The sequence below is a fragment of the Squalius cephalus genome, assembly GCF_949319135.1.
Source record: "Squalius cephalus genome assembly, chromosome: 15".
Classification (NCBI taxonomy): Eukaryota; Metazoa; Chordata; class Actinopteri; order Cypriniformes; family Leuciscidae; genus Squalius; species Squalius cephalus.
In genome coordinates, this window is record NC_137136.1 from 9096240 (window position 1) to 9110423 (window position 14184).

General features: G+C 39.1%; 1 protein-coding gene and 1 long non-coding RNA gene across 3 annotated transcripts in view; one reads left to right on the forward strand and one right to left on the reverse strand.

Annotated features, from left to right (window-relative positions):
* Nucleotides 1-2169: 2169 nt before the first annotated feature.
* rbms3 (RNA binding motif, single stranded interacting protein) overlaps nucleotides 2170-14184 on the forward strand; it is a 137787-nt gene continuing 125772 nt past the window's right edge. The window contains exon 1 of the mRNA XM_079893863.1: nucleotides 2170-3403. Coding sequence (XP_079749989.1) covers nucleotides 3329-3403 — 75 coding nt within the window. The 5' untranslated portion in view covers nucleotides 2170-3328. The remainder of the gene's footprint in view (nucleotides 3404-14184) is intronic.
* The window catches only part of LOC307171946, a 21826-nt gene continuing 19738 nt past the window's right edge, over nucleotides 12097-14184 (reverse strand). Inside the window, exon 4 of one of the 2 annotated variants that reach the window (XR_013823623.1) lies at nucleotides 12097-12402. This is a non-coding gene — a long non-coding RNA (uncharacterized lncRNA). The remainder of the gene's footprint in view (nucleotides 12403-14184) is intronic. The other variant, XR_013823624.1, reaches the window with a different exon arrangement.

The following is a 14184-nucleotide window of genomic DNA, read 5'->3' on the forward strand; positions in this document are numbered from 1 at the left end:
TCCATTTGCAGAGTTCTTTGAAGACCGTAGCAAGAACAATTACAGAGTCATGGCACCAGCCTCAATCTGTGAGCGTGTACTCACGCTAACCCTGCACAATCACTCCATAAAAGCCCCAAAACATTAGACAAAGGAAATAAAAAGACTATTCATTTTCCTTTACTCTTTGAAAAACATCTGACTACCCTTCAGACAACGCATATAACTATGTGGTGCAATTTGAAAGTAAAAACAGACCTTGCAATTTGAATTTTTGATTCTATGACACAACATTTATGTGAAACATATTGTAAATTTTGTAAAAAGCATGGTTGAAAATCATAAATTTTCCACATATATAGAAAATAGAAATGGTCATATTTCAAAATGAGTGACGTACTACATGGGCAAGAAAACAGCCAACAAATTTGGGTATAAAGAAACTACTAAAAGGAAAAATAGATATTTTATACAATATTTATATAATATAAATACAGAAAATAATATTTAACATACAATATTTTTAAATAAACGTCCATATTTGTATGTAATAGTCAATGTACAAAGATGATTAAAATATATGAAAAACAAATTATATTCAAAATACTCTTACATAAATATATTTTCAAAGAAATAAGAAATTTCAAAGTAGTATTCTGTCATATGGTATCAAGCAATGAATGTATCACAAGGACTTTAATTTTCCCTGTTCCTTTGAGATAAAAGAGTTTGATGTGCTATGAAAACATACTGTAACTTTCAGAACTCAAACCTCCTCAGACCAAAATGACCACAGAAACTAGGCTGCAAAAAACATCTTGTTCTGACTTTCTGACCTATCAGTCTGAGCATCACATTTCTGCATGTGAACCTGTCACAAAATGATGCAGAATTAAAAAAAAAATATATTAATAAGGATAGACAGTTAAAAACTATATTGGACTATATAAAATGGCGTTCACAAAGATTTTTAAAGGCAACAATGTTCTAAGGATCAGAGACAGGGTGGAAAATGGTCATAAATAACTATGAATGTCCTGGAACATATATATATATATATATATATGTATATATATAACGTGTATCTATATATATATATATATATATATATATATATACATATCTATATCTCTATATATCTATATATATCTATATCTATCTCTCTCTCTCTCTATATATATATATATATAAAAATTATGAAATGAATGAATTTAATAGTGTTTCCATTGTCACCTCTTTAAAAGCAGCTCTATTTGGGTTTCTATTGCTGTTAACTGCTTTGACTTTTAGTGGCCATGCACTTGGTGTGCTGTGGAATTATTTAAACCCCTTCCACCGACTTCTCATCTCTCTCTCTCTCCCTTCCTCCTTCTGTGCCTCAGCATTCCAATCATAGTGATGAGAGAGCTAGCCTCATACACCTCTCTCTCTCTCTCTCTCTCTCGCACTGCAGACTTCTATGAGAGTCTGTCCTAATGAAAATGTATTGTTGTTTTTCTCAATCGCTTTTTTGTTTATTATGTCTCACATTCCTTTCACTTTACTGCAGTCTTTGGGTCTTTGCTATAGCTCTCATAATTACTGCCGTCAGTCTGCAAACACTTAAAGCCTGCATTTTCTTTTAGCGCTAATTTGTCACGCCCTGAAACTGTCTCTTATGAACAGCCATATCTGCATGTGAACTTCTATTAAAAAAGCACTGTGAATACTGGTAAAAAATACCACAACGTCAAAACAATGATCAAAGTGCAAACTCAAACAAAGAAAGAGGGTATAGGAATGTTTAGCCACAGATTTTTCATTGACTTTTTTTTTTTTTTGCAGTCCAATTTTTCTACTTCAAATAATTGGCCACTGTAACAAATATTATTGCAGAGGTTGCGGGAAAAAAGCACCTGCTATGAAACTGCACTCTTTCCCAGCACAGCATTTCACTTTCTGGATCCAGTGCTTTAGGATTATGGAAGAAAGCAATTCTTTGCTATTTCTGCACTGCACTTATTTACTAGTATTAATGTCAGTGTGTCAGTATGTCAGTGTATCAGCCAATGCAAAGCTACCAGCATGTTTCAGACAAGAGCAAAGAAACATCTTACAGTCATTTATGTTTTATTTATTGAGAAAGTGAAGTTAAAAATACATCTGAGGATAAAAAAAAAAAAAAAAAAAAAGCTTGGGGGAAAGGGAGATCAGATGAGGTACAGTCTGTGGTTGACCAGAAGGGGGCCTCGGCTCCTTGCTGTGTCGTCCTCAGTCTCCTCCCACAGAGTGTGGGTGTAAGGGTAAGTCTTCCCCTTCTACACTACTGAAGCCATGCAGTGGGCGGCAGTTCTCCCATGAGGACAAACAGAGATAGGCTGGTTAAGACACTCCCCTGGTTGGGAGTGGTTGCAGCCAGCCCTTAGCCCAACCCACCAGGCTGTGGAGGAGGAGGAACACGGCAGTGCCCGAGCTGATCCCTTCAATCTTCCCCACAGTGTGGAGCAGCCGGCAGCGCGCACACACACTCACACACTCTCACACAGCCACACACACTCACACTCACTCTCGCACACACACTCTCGCGCGCAACAAAGCAGGCAGACGAGGGAGGCGTGTAATAAAGAAAAGAACATCACAGAGGAAAAACAGTGGTGCTGCAATTGGAGTTTTCGGATACTGCAGCCTGTCTGGAGTTTGTGCTGATTCCTGTGTGCCTCGTAACCTCACGGCTCACGTCTGGTCCTTTCCTGCGGAGGGTTTGAGTCCCGTCAGCTGTGAGCACAGAGATCCGAATCCAACGACTGCCTACATTGCCGCTTTGTGCATCCGCCAGACGGGAACAAAGTGTGCGACTGGGATATCTGACAAGCTCCTCTGGGAACCGACGCTGCACCGACTGTCAGAGAGAAAGAGAGAGAGAGAGAGTGAGTGAAAAAGAAGGAGCAAGATAGATAGAAAGAGGGCAGTCAAGGCATGAGCAGGAAACTAGAAGCCGGTTTTCCAGAGAAGTGATCGCCACAGTGCCCCCTCCTCTTCCCTCACCTCCTTCCTTCCTTTTCTCCTCTCTCCTGTGCCGCTGCTCTCTTTCTACGCGCACACCTCCTCTGCTATCCCATCCTCGTACCTCCGCTGTCCTTCCATCACCTCCTCCTTCCCTGCTCCCGAAGACGCGTGAAGAGGAGAAGCACGGCGCGCACACGCTCGCTCGTGTCTGTATCATCTCATTCTCTCTCTTCATCCTTCCTCTGACTCCGTTCCTCACACGGATCTAGCCTCTAGCTGCGGAACCACAAGCGGAGGCTTTTTGAGTGTTGGATCCCACACGCGAGTCTCTGTCTCCAGCCACAGCCAGAAGGATTCCAGCTACATGGGCAAACGTTTGGAACAGCAACCAATGTACCCCCAGTACACTTACTATTACCCTCACTACCTTCAGACTAAGGTAAGGCACCTTGGTTATCTAGTTTTGTGATGTTCTGATTTAATGTCTCACACACTTCCTTGCGTACGCATCATTCTGGCAGATTTCTGACACACAAACCACATGACCGATACTTGACATGGGCCGCTCTCTGGAGGTGCAAGAGTGCCCATTTATCAAGAATGCATGCACACACTCTTGCACACAAACTCACGATCCAGAGATTCTGTCCTCTCAGCTGCGTAGCCTGTGGTGGAGGGACTTGAATAATTGCATCCATCTCTCTAAGCCCCTACACCACCCGGACGTGGAGAATTGATTACCACAGGCTGATCGATAGTGCCGAGATGCTATCGGGGGCACTGGTGATCTTGGCCTCCCTCTGTGATTCATGAATGTTTTTATGCGCCGCGCCCCATAAGAGGCTGGCACTTGCGTTACATGTTTGAGTGAATGAAAGTGGAGAGAGAGCTATGATTGGATCAGAGTTTAAAAAATGGCTGTTAGAACAAAGGGTGTGAGGATGCATTTTCCTGATCAACTTGGGGTGAGTAAATTATGAAGAGCAAAAGACGAATGTGAGGGAAGAAAATTTATGGAAAGTCTTTTGGAGGAGTTGCTTGCTCAACGTTGGCCAAATATGCAAGCGTTCCCAAAAGACACATGATAAACGGCAGTGGCCAAGTCGCTCTCCATCAGCAAGTGTTTATGACCTCTCTCTTTCCCTCCTTTTACCACTGTGTTACACTCCAAAAATGTATTTAGAGCTTGCCAATCTCAACCATCAAAATCTCAGAGGAGCTTGCAGAAAACGACTTGATTGATGCCCTTCATCACTAGTCTATACATGAAACTGGCAACAGGCACCGTATTACCCATCAATACACACGCACACACACACTCCCCACTCCTTGTAGCTGCCTTCAAGGTCACGTCAAATTGGATCTCACCCACATCCGCTGTCTAATGAGTTTCTCAAGAGTGTCTCCAAGGGATGTGGGGGCTCGTCCAGAGCATCACGTCTTTGTCCTTCTCTCTTGTCACAAACAGAAGTCCTTACAACAATAACTCACCTCGCTAAGTAGGGCCTGTCAAAGAGAAAGCATGCATATTCAAAAGGTTTAGAATTGCGCAAAATATGTTGGTGATCCTTACCAAAGTAGAGCACTATGGCAAACACTGGAGCATCATGGGTAATGGTCAAATGGGCCGGTCTGGGAATAATTATTGATCTGTAGAATATTAAAGGAGATGGAGGAGGTTTTTTGGCACTGGGAGAGAGTTTCAGATTTCAGATATTCAGTCTCGCCTGTGAAGGATGGAGACCTCATGTGAGCACGGGTCAGTGTGAGTGCGATTGCGTGTGCGTGCGTGATTGGGGATGTAAATGGCCTGTTATTAATCTTGATTCTAGCGTGCTCTCTGAGTGGAGGCATTCCTCCGGGGGAAATCAATCATGAGGGGGAAGAGGGGCAACTGACACACAATCTAACCTCGCTCTCTCTCCCTCTCCCTCTCTGCCCCAATAACGCTCTGTGCGCAATGAGAGGCAAATGTTAAGCAGGGGAAATTAGGATGCTACAGTAAGCTGTTAATGTCGAGAATCAGTAATTCAGCTAAATTATATAAAGACCCTGGTATCAATTACATGTAAATGACTTACTTTCATAAAAAGTAGGTTCAAAAGAAAATTAAATGTGGCTCAAAATTCACCCATTGTTTTATAATGTGGGTCATAGATATTACTGAACAAGATATTTGGTGCAAACAAGATCACGCCTTGGGGCAAGATGTTGTTACACAAAGTAACAGGGAATCTATCTATCTGTAAGGCCTGTAAACTTTTAAACATCAATGCTTTTTAAAATTGGCTTTGTCAAGCCAACATTTAAAGCTTTTTTTATTTTTTTTTATTAGTCTTATGAATTTTATTCATTTTAATTCTACTTCCTTACAGTCATATTTGATTGGAAATTATTCGTCCCTCAATTCAAATTCAATAATAGCATGCAACCCAAATCAATGGATTCACAAATCTCACAATGTAACTGTATTCCCCTAATGTGGATGTCTAGTACCGATATCACACCACCCTTTCCCCTCTCAGGTTTTAGCAGAACATGGGTGGGTGTATAAACGTGAGTAGTGTGTGGGCTGAGGTATCCTTGACAGAAGCCATACACCAGTGGGATATAAAATAGAATTTAAGGGAGGTAATTCCCCCCTGGTATTGTGTCAACAGAGGCCAGTGGGGCCCGTCTTCCATTCAATCAGCAGCTAGAAGTCAGAGCTTTATGGTGTGTGTGTTGTGTGTGTGCATGTGTGTGCATTGATGTTTCAAAAGAAGGGTAAGAGGAAGAGAGCCAGAGCGAGCACTCAAATCCAGAGTCATGAGATTGCATATGCGAGCAAGTGTGTGTGTGTGTGTGTGTGTGTGTGTGTGTGGTGTTCGGTTACACTCTGTGGGGTCAGCTTTATGTACAGCAGAAATAACATCCAGCCGGCCGTTTAAACCTCTCCTCTCAGTGGGAGTGCACACTAACTGCCCTGCAGTGAGGTGACATGAGGCTTGCCAGCAATGTTCCTGCTGCATTATGGGAACGATGCATATATGTGGCTCATTATATTTCTGCTGCTCTCAATGTCATTTAGGATTATTACGTTGTGATATTTATTCCGCTTGTGGATAATTACCAGCCTGATGCTTCATTTTCCTCTAGCGGCACCAATTTTTTACCACAACAGGGAAAATGCTCTCATCTCCCCTCCTCCAAACAACCTTCATCTGAATAATTAAACTCGTTAATGGACAAGCAATTTTCAGGTATCAACGACAATTTGATTTTCGGTATTCATTACCAACACTGTCATTAAACAGGTGAAAGGATAGATTAAAATCCATAAGCACACTCAGCCGTTTCACACGTAAATGACTCACTGCAACAAATTGAGTAATTTAGACCTAAAATATGCTTAACATTTTGAATAATTGCCTGGTTGTTATTTATTTAATTTTTTTTAAATGCGGTTATTTGTTCCATCAGATATTGTTGGAAGACAAATCCTGACTCCTAATCACTTGCCCTGTCCTGTGTTCTCCCTCCGAGAGTACAACAATAACATTACTTGTAATAGCATTATGTGATGTTAGACTATTATACTGTTTCTAAAAATTCCACACAAATTGTAAAAAATAATAATGATAAAATATTTGGGTTGTTTGTGCTCTAAAGTATTTTTGGGTATATGAGCTTTTCTTGTTGGAAGCGAGCCATAATGACATGCACGGAAACATTAACTTACAAGAGCACAGGCTTTGTATGCGTGTGTGAATTATACATGTAAACACTTCCGTCGGGAAAGACTGTTTGCTGTAAGTGTTTGCCTGTAACCATCGAGTTGGGGATTTCAGATCTGTGAGAGTGCTAAATTATGCTTGTCCATGTGTAATTTTTCTGTTAGCATCTGAATGCACGTCTAAACCACAGATAGGGCCCAATGAAATCCATTTTATTTTTCCCCAATACGGTTTTATTTCCCCCTCCAAATTCTGTTTTTACTTTTCTGTTTTAATGGTTTAATTAAATTGTAATATAAAGGATGTCTAATTAATTGAATTCATAAAACGTGAAAAAATATATATATTAATTTATTGACATTTTGCCTTATTTTTTCAGAAACTTTTAACACCAAATTTTTAATACTTGCATTTTTTTATTTTACTTTTTTTATTTAATACAAATTTATTATAAAAAATCGTGGTTATCAAATTAATGCATCCAAATTTAACAATTTAATTAATCTTTTATGTAATCAAATGAAATTTTAACAATTCCTTTCATATTTTGGCAAACAAAATACCGAAAAACAGTGGATTCCTATTTAAAACATGCATGGACAAAAAATTGTGTGATATTCCTTAAAATATAAAAATCTATCTATCTATCTATCTATCTATCTATCTATCTATCTATCTATCTATCTATCTATCTATCTATCTATCTATCTATCTATCTATCTATCCATCTATCCATCCATCCATCCATCCATCCATCCATCCATCCATCCATCCATCCATCCATCCAGATGATCGTGTATGTCTTTTGGAAAGCATGCATGCAGCAAACGTTCATATTTTTAGTTCATCAATGTCCTTCTCGTTTCCTCCCTGTCTTTCTCTCATCTTCCCTCCCTTTTCCTCTCTCTCCCTCTCCTGCTGTGTCCTAGGCATTCTCTCCAGCCATCTGTTCAGAGGGGTGGGGTTCACTCTGAAAAGAGGAAGGAACATACTTGGCAAACATACCCATATAGGTGGATAAAATGTTATGCCCAAGACTGTCCTCATTTCAGGGGTGAAACGCTCTGCATTAGTCATGAACATGAAAGGAAAAGAATACAAAGCGCACAGAAGAGCTGTTTGTAGCAGTACTTCAATATTTTCTGGCCCGTTCTGAAAGTGAAATGTGTTCTAGATTTTCACATTTTACATCAGAGAGTAATAACTCTGATGTGCATCCAGTCACACAAAAACAATATAAGAATGTGCAAGAAGAAACTTTCATTGTCACTCACGCTGCTGAGTTAAAGTATTAGTACAATAGCATTGATAAAACTAATAGTTCTGGCTGTAAAATCTGATCCGATGTTACATTAATGCACCAAACTATTAGAAAAAAACTTATTTCTCAAAGGTTGCTCTTTCATAGCTCTTTTAAACTTAAACTAAAAACGAATCGTACTGATGATTAAAATTATTCTTAATTCAAGCAGATCACATTCAATTTGATTTTACTTAGGTGAATTTCACCTGGGAAAAATCACTGATTGATCCAATTAATCTTAAATGCTTCAGAAAATAAAAACAATCATCACAGGGCATGGTCACATGCTAAGTATAGTTTATTTTACTAAATTTAAAGCATGGGAGGAAAATAAAGTATAATAATGAGCTATTTCTCATTGAGTGACAAAACACACACACACCACATCCTTCACAACTTAAGCTCCACAACAGTAACCACAAAATCTCCCAACATGACAAATACTTTTCTAAAATCAACATTTACTCTTCTGATCCAGTTTAATAATAAACTTTGGCGCCTTTAAAAGTCGCATCTCAAAGCTCTTCACAAGAATAAGTTTAAAGCATGCTGGGAACTTAAAATACACTGTCCAGTTTCAGTTAATGTCATCAGAAATTATTTACCGTATACTGTAGTTCCAACATAAATAATTTGAGAATAATGTATACATTTGACAAATTCAAGTGAATTGAAAGTAACCAAATTAAGTTTCAGCTTATTTTAATTAAAGGCATAGTTCACTCAAAAATGAAAATTCTGTCACTTACTCATCCTCACAAAAGGAGATATTTTGAAATGGCTTGAAATGTTTTAGTCCATCCATTTAAAACCAGTGAGGTCCAAAACAACCTTGGTTCCCATTAACTTTCATTGTATGGACAAAAGATTTGTCAGAATATCTTCTTTTGGGTTCCACAAAATAAAAAAGCAATGCAGGTTTTGAATGACAATTAAATTTTTGGGTGGAGTATCAATTTAAATAAATTGAACAAGCAGCAAAAAAAAAACAGACTTATAAACTACATTTTCTTGTGCGTCTGGTCAGTGTCACCTTTAAAGGACAAGTTCGGTATTTTACACTTAAAGCCCTGTTTTCAGATCGTTTCTGATGAAATAGAACGGTTAAGATAAAAATTTGGACACATGCTGCTGGCCCGAGAATTTTCGGTTTCTTTCGCTTTCCCCCCCACCTCCACAATGGCTGCATAGGTGCACTGGAACAATCCTTCCTAAAACGCATTAAACTTTCGTTTACAAAGACGTGAAACTCACCGAGTGGTCAGGGGTGTTCACTGATATGCTCACACAAAAATCGCTGCAAAAGATGCTTTCCAACAGGTTTTATCGTAGTTTTTGTCCAACTCCATTGACTTGTATTGGATGTGCTGTGAGGTACGGTATTACTCCGCCGCCGGAAACTGGACTGGAGTGTCTATTATTCAAGCTCTCAACGGAAGAATGTACAGGTGTGAGGCGTTTGGAAAAATAGGCCCACAGTTTTACAACGAATGGTAAAACACCTGTTGGAAAGCATCTTTTGCAGCGATTTTTGCACTTTCAGGATTCATCCATGACCAGAACTCATGTGTGGTCCAGGCTGTAATGGGGCGACCTGAGCTATAGCTAGCTGGTTTCTATTGGCTTGAGAGAGCCAGAGGAGAAAGGCACCGGTCCTGAGGTAATGGCCCTGCTGCATTTTTAATAGAGGACCACTTTGTAACAACCCGAGCCTGATGTATTCTCCCCTTTTAAGGGCCCTGCCATTTCTTTTTTACACACAGCTTGCTTTTAGGCCACTGGCATAAGTGCTCGACAAAGCCTGTGTTCAGGGATAAATGGCCGAGGAGGAACAAGCCACAGCCGCGGAAGGCTGCAGCAACACAGGGACTCATTGACGTTTTACAGCCGGCGTCCGAACCAGTTTCTCATTGGCACTGTCGCTGCTGGACTTTGTGTCTTTGCATCTCTGAGAAAAACAAGGAACAAGATTTTTAGAGGTTGAGTGTTTAGCTGTAACTATAGATCAGTGTGGATTTGTAAAGTGATAGTGTTTTCATTGGAAGCAGGGATATGCTTGAATTGGGATTTTGGTTAAATGGATAATGGATAGATGGATAAATCATCTAGATGTATGACGGCATCGTCAGCGGTCGCGCATGTGTGTGTGTATAAAACCGGTGGTTAATGAGCTTCAAGTTGTAATTAGCGGTTAGGAACGCTGCTTTTGCTATGAATTCACATAGATAGCAGAGAGGAACAGCATGTGCAGCTTGGCTTCAGTCACAAACGATAGCCACTCGATTTCAAGAAACAGAGGAGGGATGTAGTGCCTTTCAACCACTCCTGTCATCCCCTCTTCCACCCCTCCCGTGCGTTTTCATCTAGAGACTCATTGGAAAGCGTTTCCCCCTGAAAGCAACCAAGGACAGAGTAGGCGAAGTAAGGTGTCATAAATCCTTGAGAAGGTGCTCCTCATTCCACAGACCCCACCCCCACGCACTCATCTCCCACTCCAACCTTTTCCGTGTCATGAAAAGTACATGCAAGGACTATGCACACACCTTTTGAGTGTTAAAAGAGCCTCCTATAATAGGATTCAGCTACAGCGATTCTAACCCACCATAACTGTATCCAATTCTCCATGGTCTGGCTTGAAATCAGGCCCCAAAAAGGTACATTAAAGACCGCTCTGAGAAATGCCATTTGTTTTGGCCCCAATTTCAAACCACTGAAGACCGTAAAGATGCCATCTGAAAGGACTCGTTCCTTCCTTCACCTCCCCAGTTGGATAAAGACACTTTGGGGTCTCAAAAGTGCCCAGGGACCGGGTGATGATTCAGTACAGATTTCCCCAAGCCTGCGGAGGCTGCTTTGGGTTGGCATGGCGGCTAGCACGCTGCCTGGGATTAGCTTATGTAAACAGTGCTTTTGTTGGGTTTCGGTTGAATTAATTTGCTCGCCCCATGTGCTTTTATCAGGATAATTTGTGAGGCAGACACTCAAAGACTTGTCCAAACATATCCCCGGGCTCAAGGCTAAATACAGAGCTAGTAATGACACTCAAACGTGTGGCGTGCTCTTTCTCCAGACTTTCCATCATGCTAAATGTGGTCGCTGAGGTCATATGTTTTCTATTGAATGACAAGGTGAATCACTGCTTTAATGTATACCAGGGTTGTGCAAATTTCTGAATTTAAGAATCTGTGTCCTTTGAATGATGAATGTAAGTTCATGTAAGTAAGTAGAACTCAATCTTAAATTCATAGAAATTAAATGTTTTATTGCATTCTGGGATATGAAGTGCATAAATATATTAAATATAAAGAAACACAGTATACAATGCAAAAAATTCTGTTTTTGTTTTAATATTCTTTGACTTAAGAAAAAAAAATCTAAAAATCTTGAAAACTGAATTAAAAAACAGGTTAAATTTACATAAACTTTTGCATATTAAATATCTAAAGGGACAGTTCAGCCAAAAATGAAAACTCACCCTCAAGTTGTTCCAAACTTATGTGAATTTCTTTCTTCTGCTGAACACAAAAGAAGATATTTTAAAGAATATTGGTAACCAAACAGTTGATGGGCCCCATTGACTTCCATAGTATTATTTTTTTGACATACTATGGGGCCCATCAACTCTTTGGTTACCGACATTCTTCAAAATATCTTTTTTGTGTTCAGAAGAAGACAGAAATTCAAGCAGGTTTGGAACAACTTGAGGTTGAGTAAATGATGACAGAATTTTAATTTTTGGGTGAACTATCCCTTTAAATGGTTAAATACTTTAAGTGCAAAACAATCCACCTATTTTCAGTGAGAATTTTTTAATTTAAAAATACATTATTTGAAAATTATTTTAATATCTTGGGCAGTGCTGCTCTCAAGTACATTTATGTTGTTTCAAGGATTTTTATTTGCTTTTCATAGAAAAATGGTAACTTTCACAGTGTATAAAGTACACATTTCTATACATGGCATTTCAAACAGATTCATACGTCTGTTATATGCTTATAAAACCTTTAAGCTTTCATACAAAGGCTTTGTTTGAATTTCAATACATTTTTTATTCAATTCAAATCCGAACTGGATTCTCAAATCAATTCTGAATGGTGCACAACCCTGTTAAATTAAAAAATTACAATGTCCACCTGAGGTGAAGTCCATTGTGAAAACGGTGATGATAACTCTATTTGTTTGTACATGACTAATATATCCTCAGCTGGTCTGTGGTGGGTTCAGTGAACAGCTGTGCTTGTTAGCCATGGTAAGCTTGAAGGCAGGAGCCTCTGCTTTTGATGGTTCAGTTCACTTGAGTGCGTGGCTGCTAGAGGTGCTAGGTGGTGAAGAAACCAAGCCTGGACTTATTAGCCGAACTATCTGTCACAGCAGCACAACAGCACTCTTGATTGCAGCTTCTAACGCTCCCTCAAACTGCTGTGTGAAACATAATGAGGGAATGAGGGAAAGAAGGACAGAGAGGATTAGCGCACACACTCTGGGTAACTGAAGTTCGAGCCTTATATTATTTCCATTCCATTCCAGACAAAAATGTGGTAACACTTTATTTTGATGGTCCACTTTAGACATTCTGTTGACTATAAGTAACTTTGCAACCACATGTCAACTAACTCTCATTAGAGTATTAGTAGACTGTCTGCTTAATATCTGCTAACACTTTATTTTGATGTTCCCCCAACAGACATTCTACTAACTCTGTAACTTTGCAAGTACAAATCAACTTATTTTAACCCTAATCCTAACCCTACCAGTATACTAATACTCTACTAACACTCTAATGAGAGTTGCAACATTACTTATAGTCAACAGAATGTGTTAAAGGGACCATCAAAATAAAGGGAAGCCAAAAATTGTCTCAGATGTTTCTCCTAAAATTCTGAGAAATAAAGATGCACAGAAAAAAGGTAATATTCTGAAATATTATTACTATTGAAATGAACTGTTTTCTATTTTGATATATTTAAAAATTTTTATTTATTTGTGAAATTTATGATTGCAAAGCTGAATTTTCAGCAACATTCTCCAGTCTTCAGTGTAAAATGATCCTTGAGAAATTATCCTAATATGCTGATTTCGTGCTCAAAAAAAAAAAAAATCTATTATCAATTATTATTATTATATACAATTATTATCAATGTTGAAAACAGCTGTGCTGCTTAATAGTTTTGTGGAAACTGATCATTTTTTTCAGGATTCTCTGACAAATAGAATGTTCAAAAAACAGCATTTATTTGAAATAGAATTCTTTTGTAACATTTTAAATGTCTTTATTGTCACTTTTGATCAATGGAATACATTCTTGCTGAATAAAAGTATAAATTTCTTTCAAGGAAAAAAAAAATCTTACTGACACCAAACTCTTGAATGGTATAAAACATCTTAAAAGAATTTCATTAGAAAGTATTAAGAAATTATTGAGTTTATATAATGAATTCTCTGACATGTGATTGCAGAATTCAGAATGCTCGAATCCAGTGAGACATTTCTGAGATCTTCCAGAAGTCTTTTTCACAGGACAAAACATCTGTGAAGGAGGTCTCCATTTTATGTCTATTTAATCTCATTGCTAGAAAAACAATGGAGACGTTATAGAAATCTTATTTGTGATTGCTACTTCCTGTGGCTCACTCCGTTGTCATTTCCAGTCTCCTCGCTCACAGTCCCTATTAGCCAAGTAGCAAAAAGGCAGAGAATGAACAAGACAAGTCCATAAAGAGATGCAGAAGACAGAAAGGAGATGATGCAGTCGTGACAAGATCCGCCCTAGAGATGTTACAAACAATGTGACCTCATCCTTTCAGCCCCAGCGGTATATGCGCACACAATAGTTATGTGTCGTTGATTCGATGTGTCTTTTCAAAAGTTTAGGCAGCACCGGAGCACTTTGCTGTTCGCCGCATTCATGTGCTGCATATTTTATTAGCCTCTCCAGTTTTATGAATGATTAAGCTCCTTTGTGTGCGCCGCTCGGCTGCAGCCAGGTCTCACCCTCAACTAGAGCATGCGTGTGAACCGCTTTTTCTGCGCATGTGTATCTCTTCATAATGCTCTTTCGAAAACAATGGGCCCCTGAGGGCCTAAACTGCCCAGTGTCCCAGGGTTTTACCCTTCTCGTCCTTTTGTGCTAGCGTGCCTTTGTTTGAAATGCTGGCCCAGACTTTCCCCTCTGCACTGAGATTGTATTTCCCAATGCTGGTC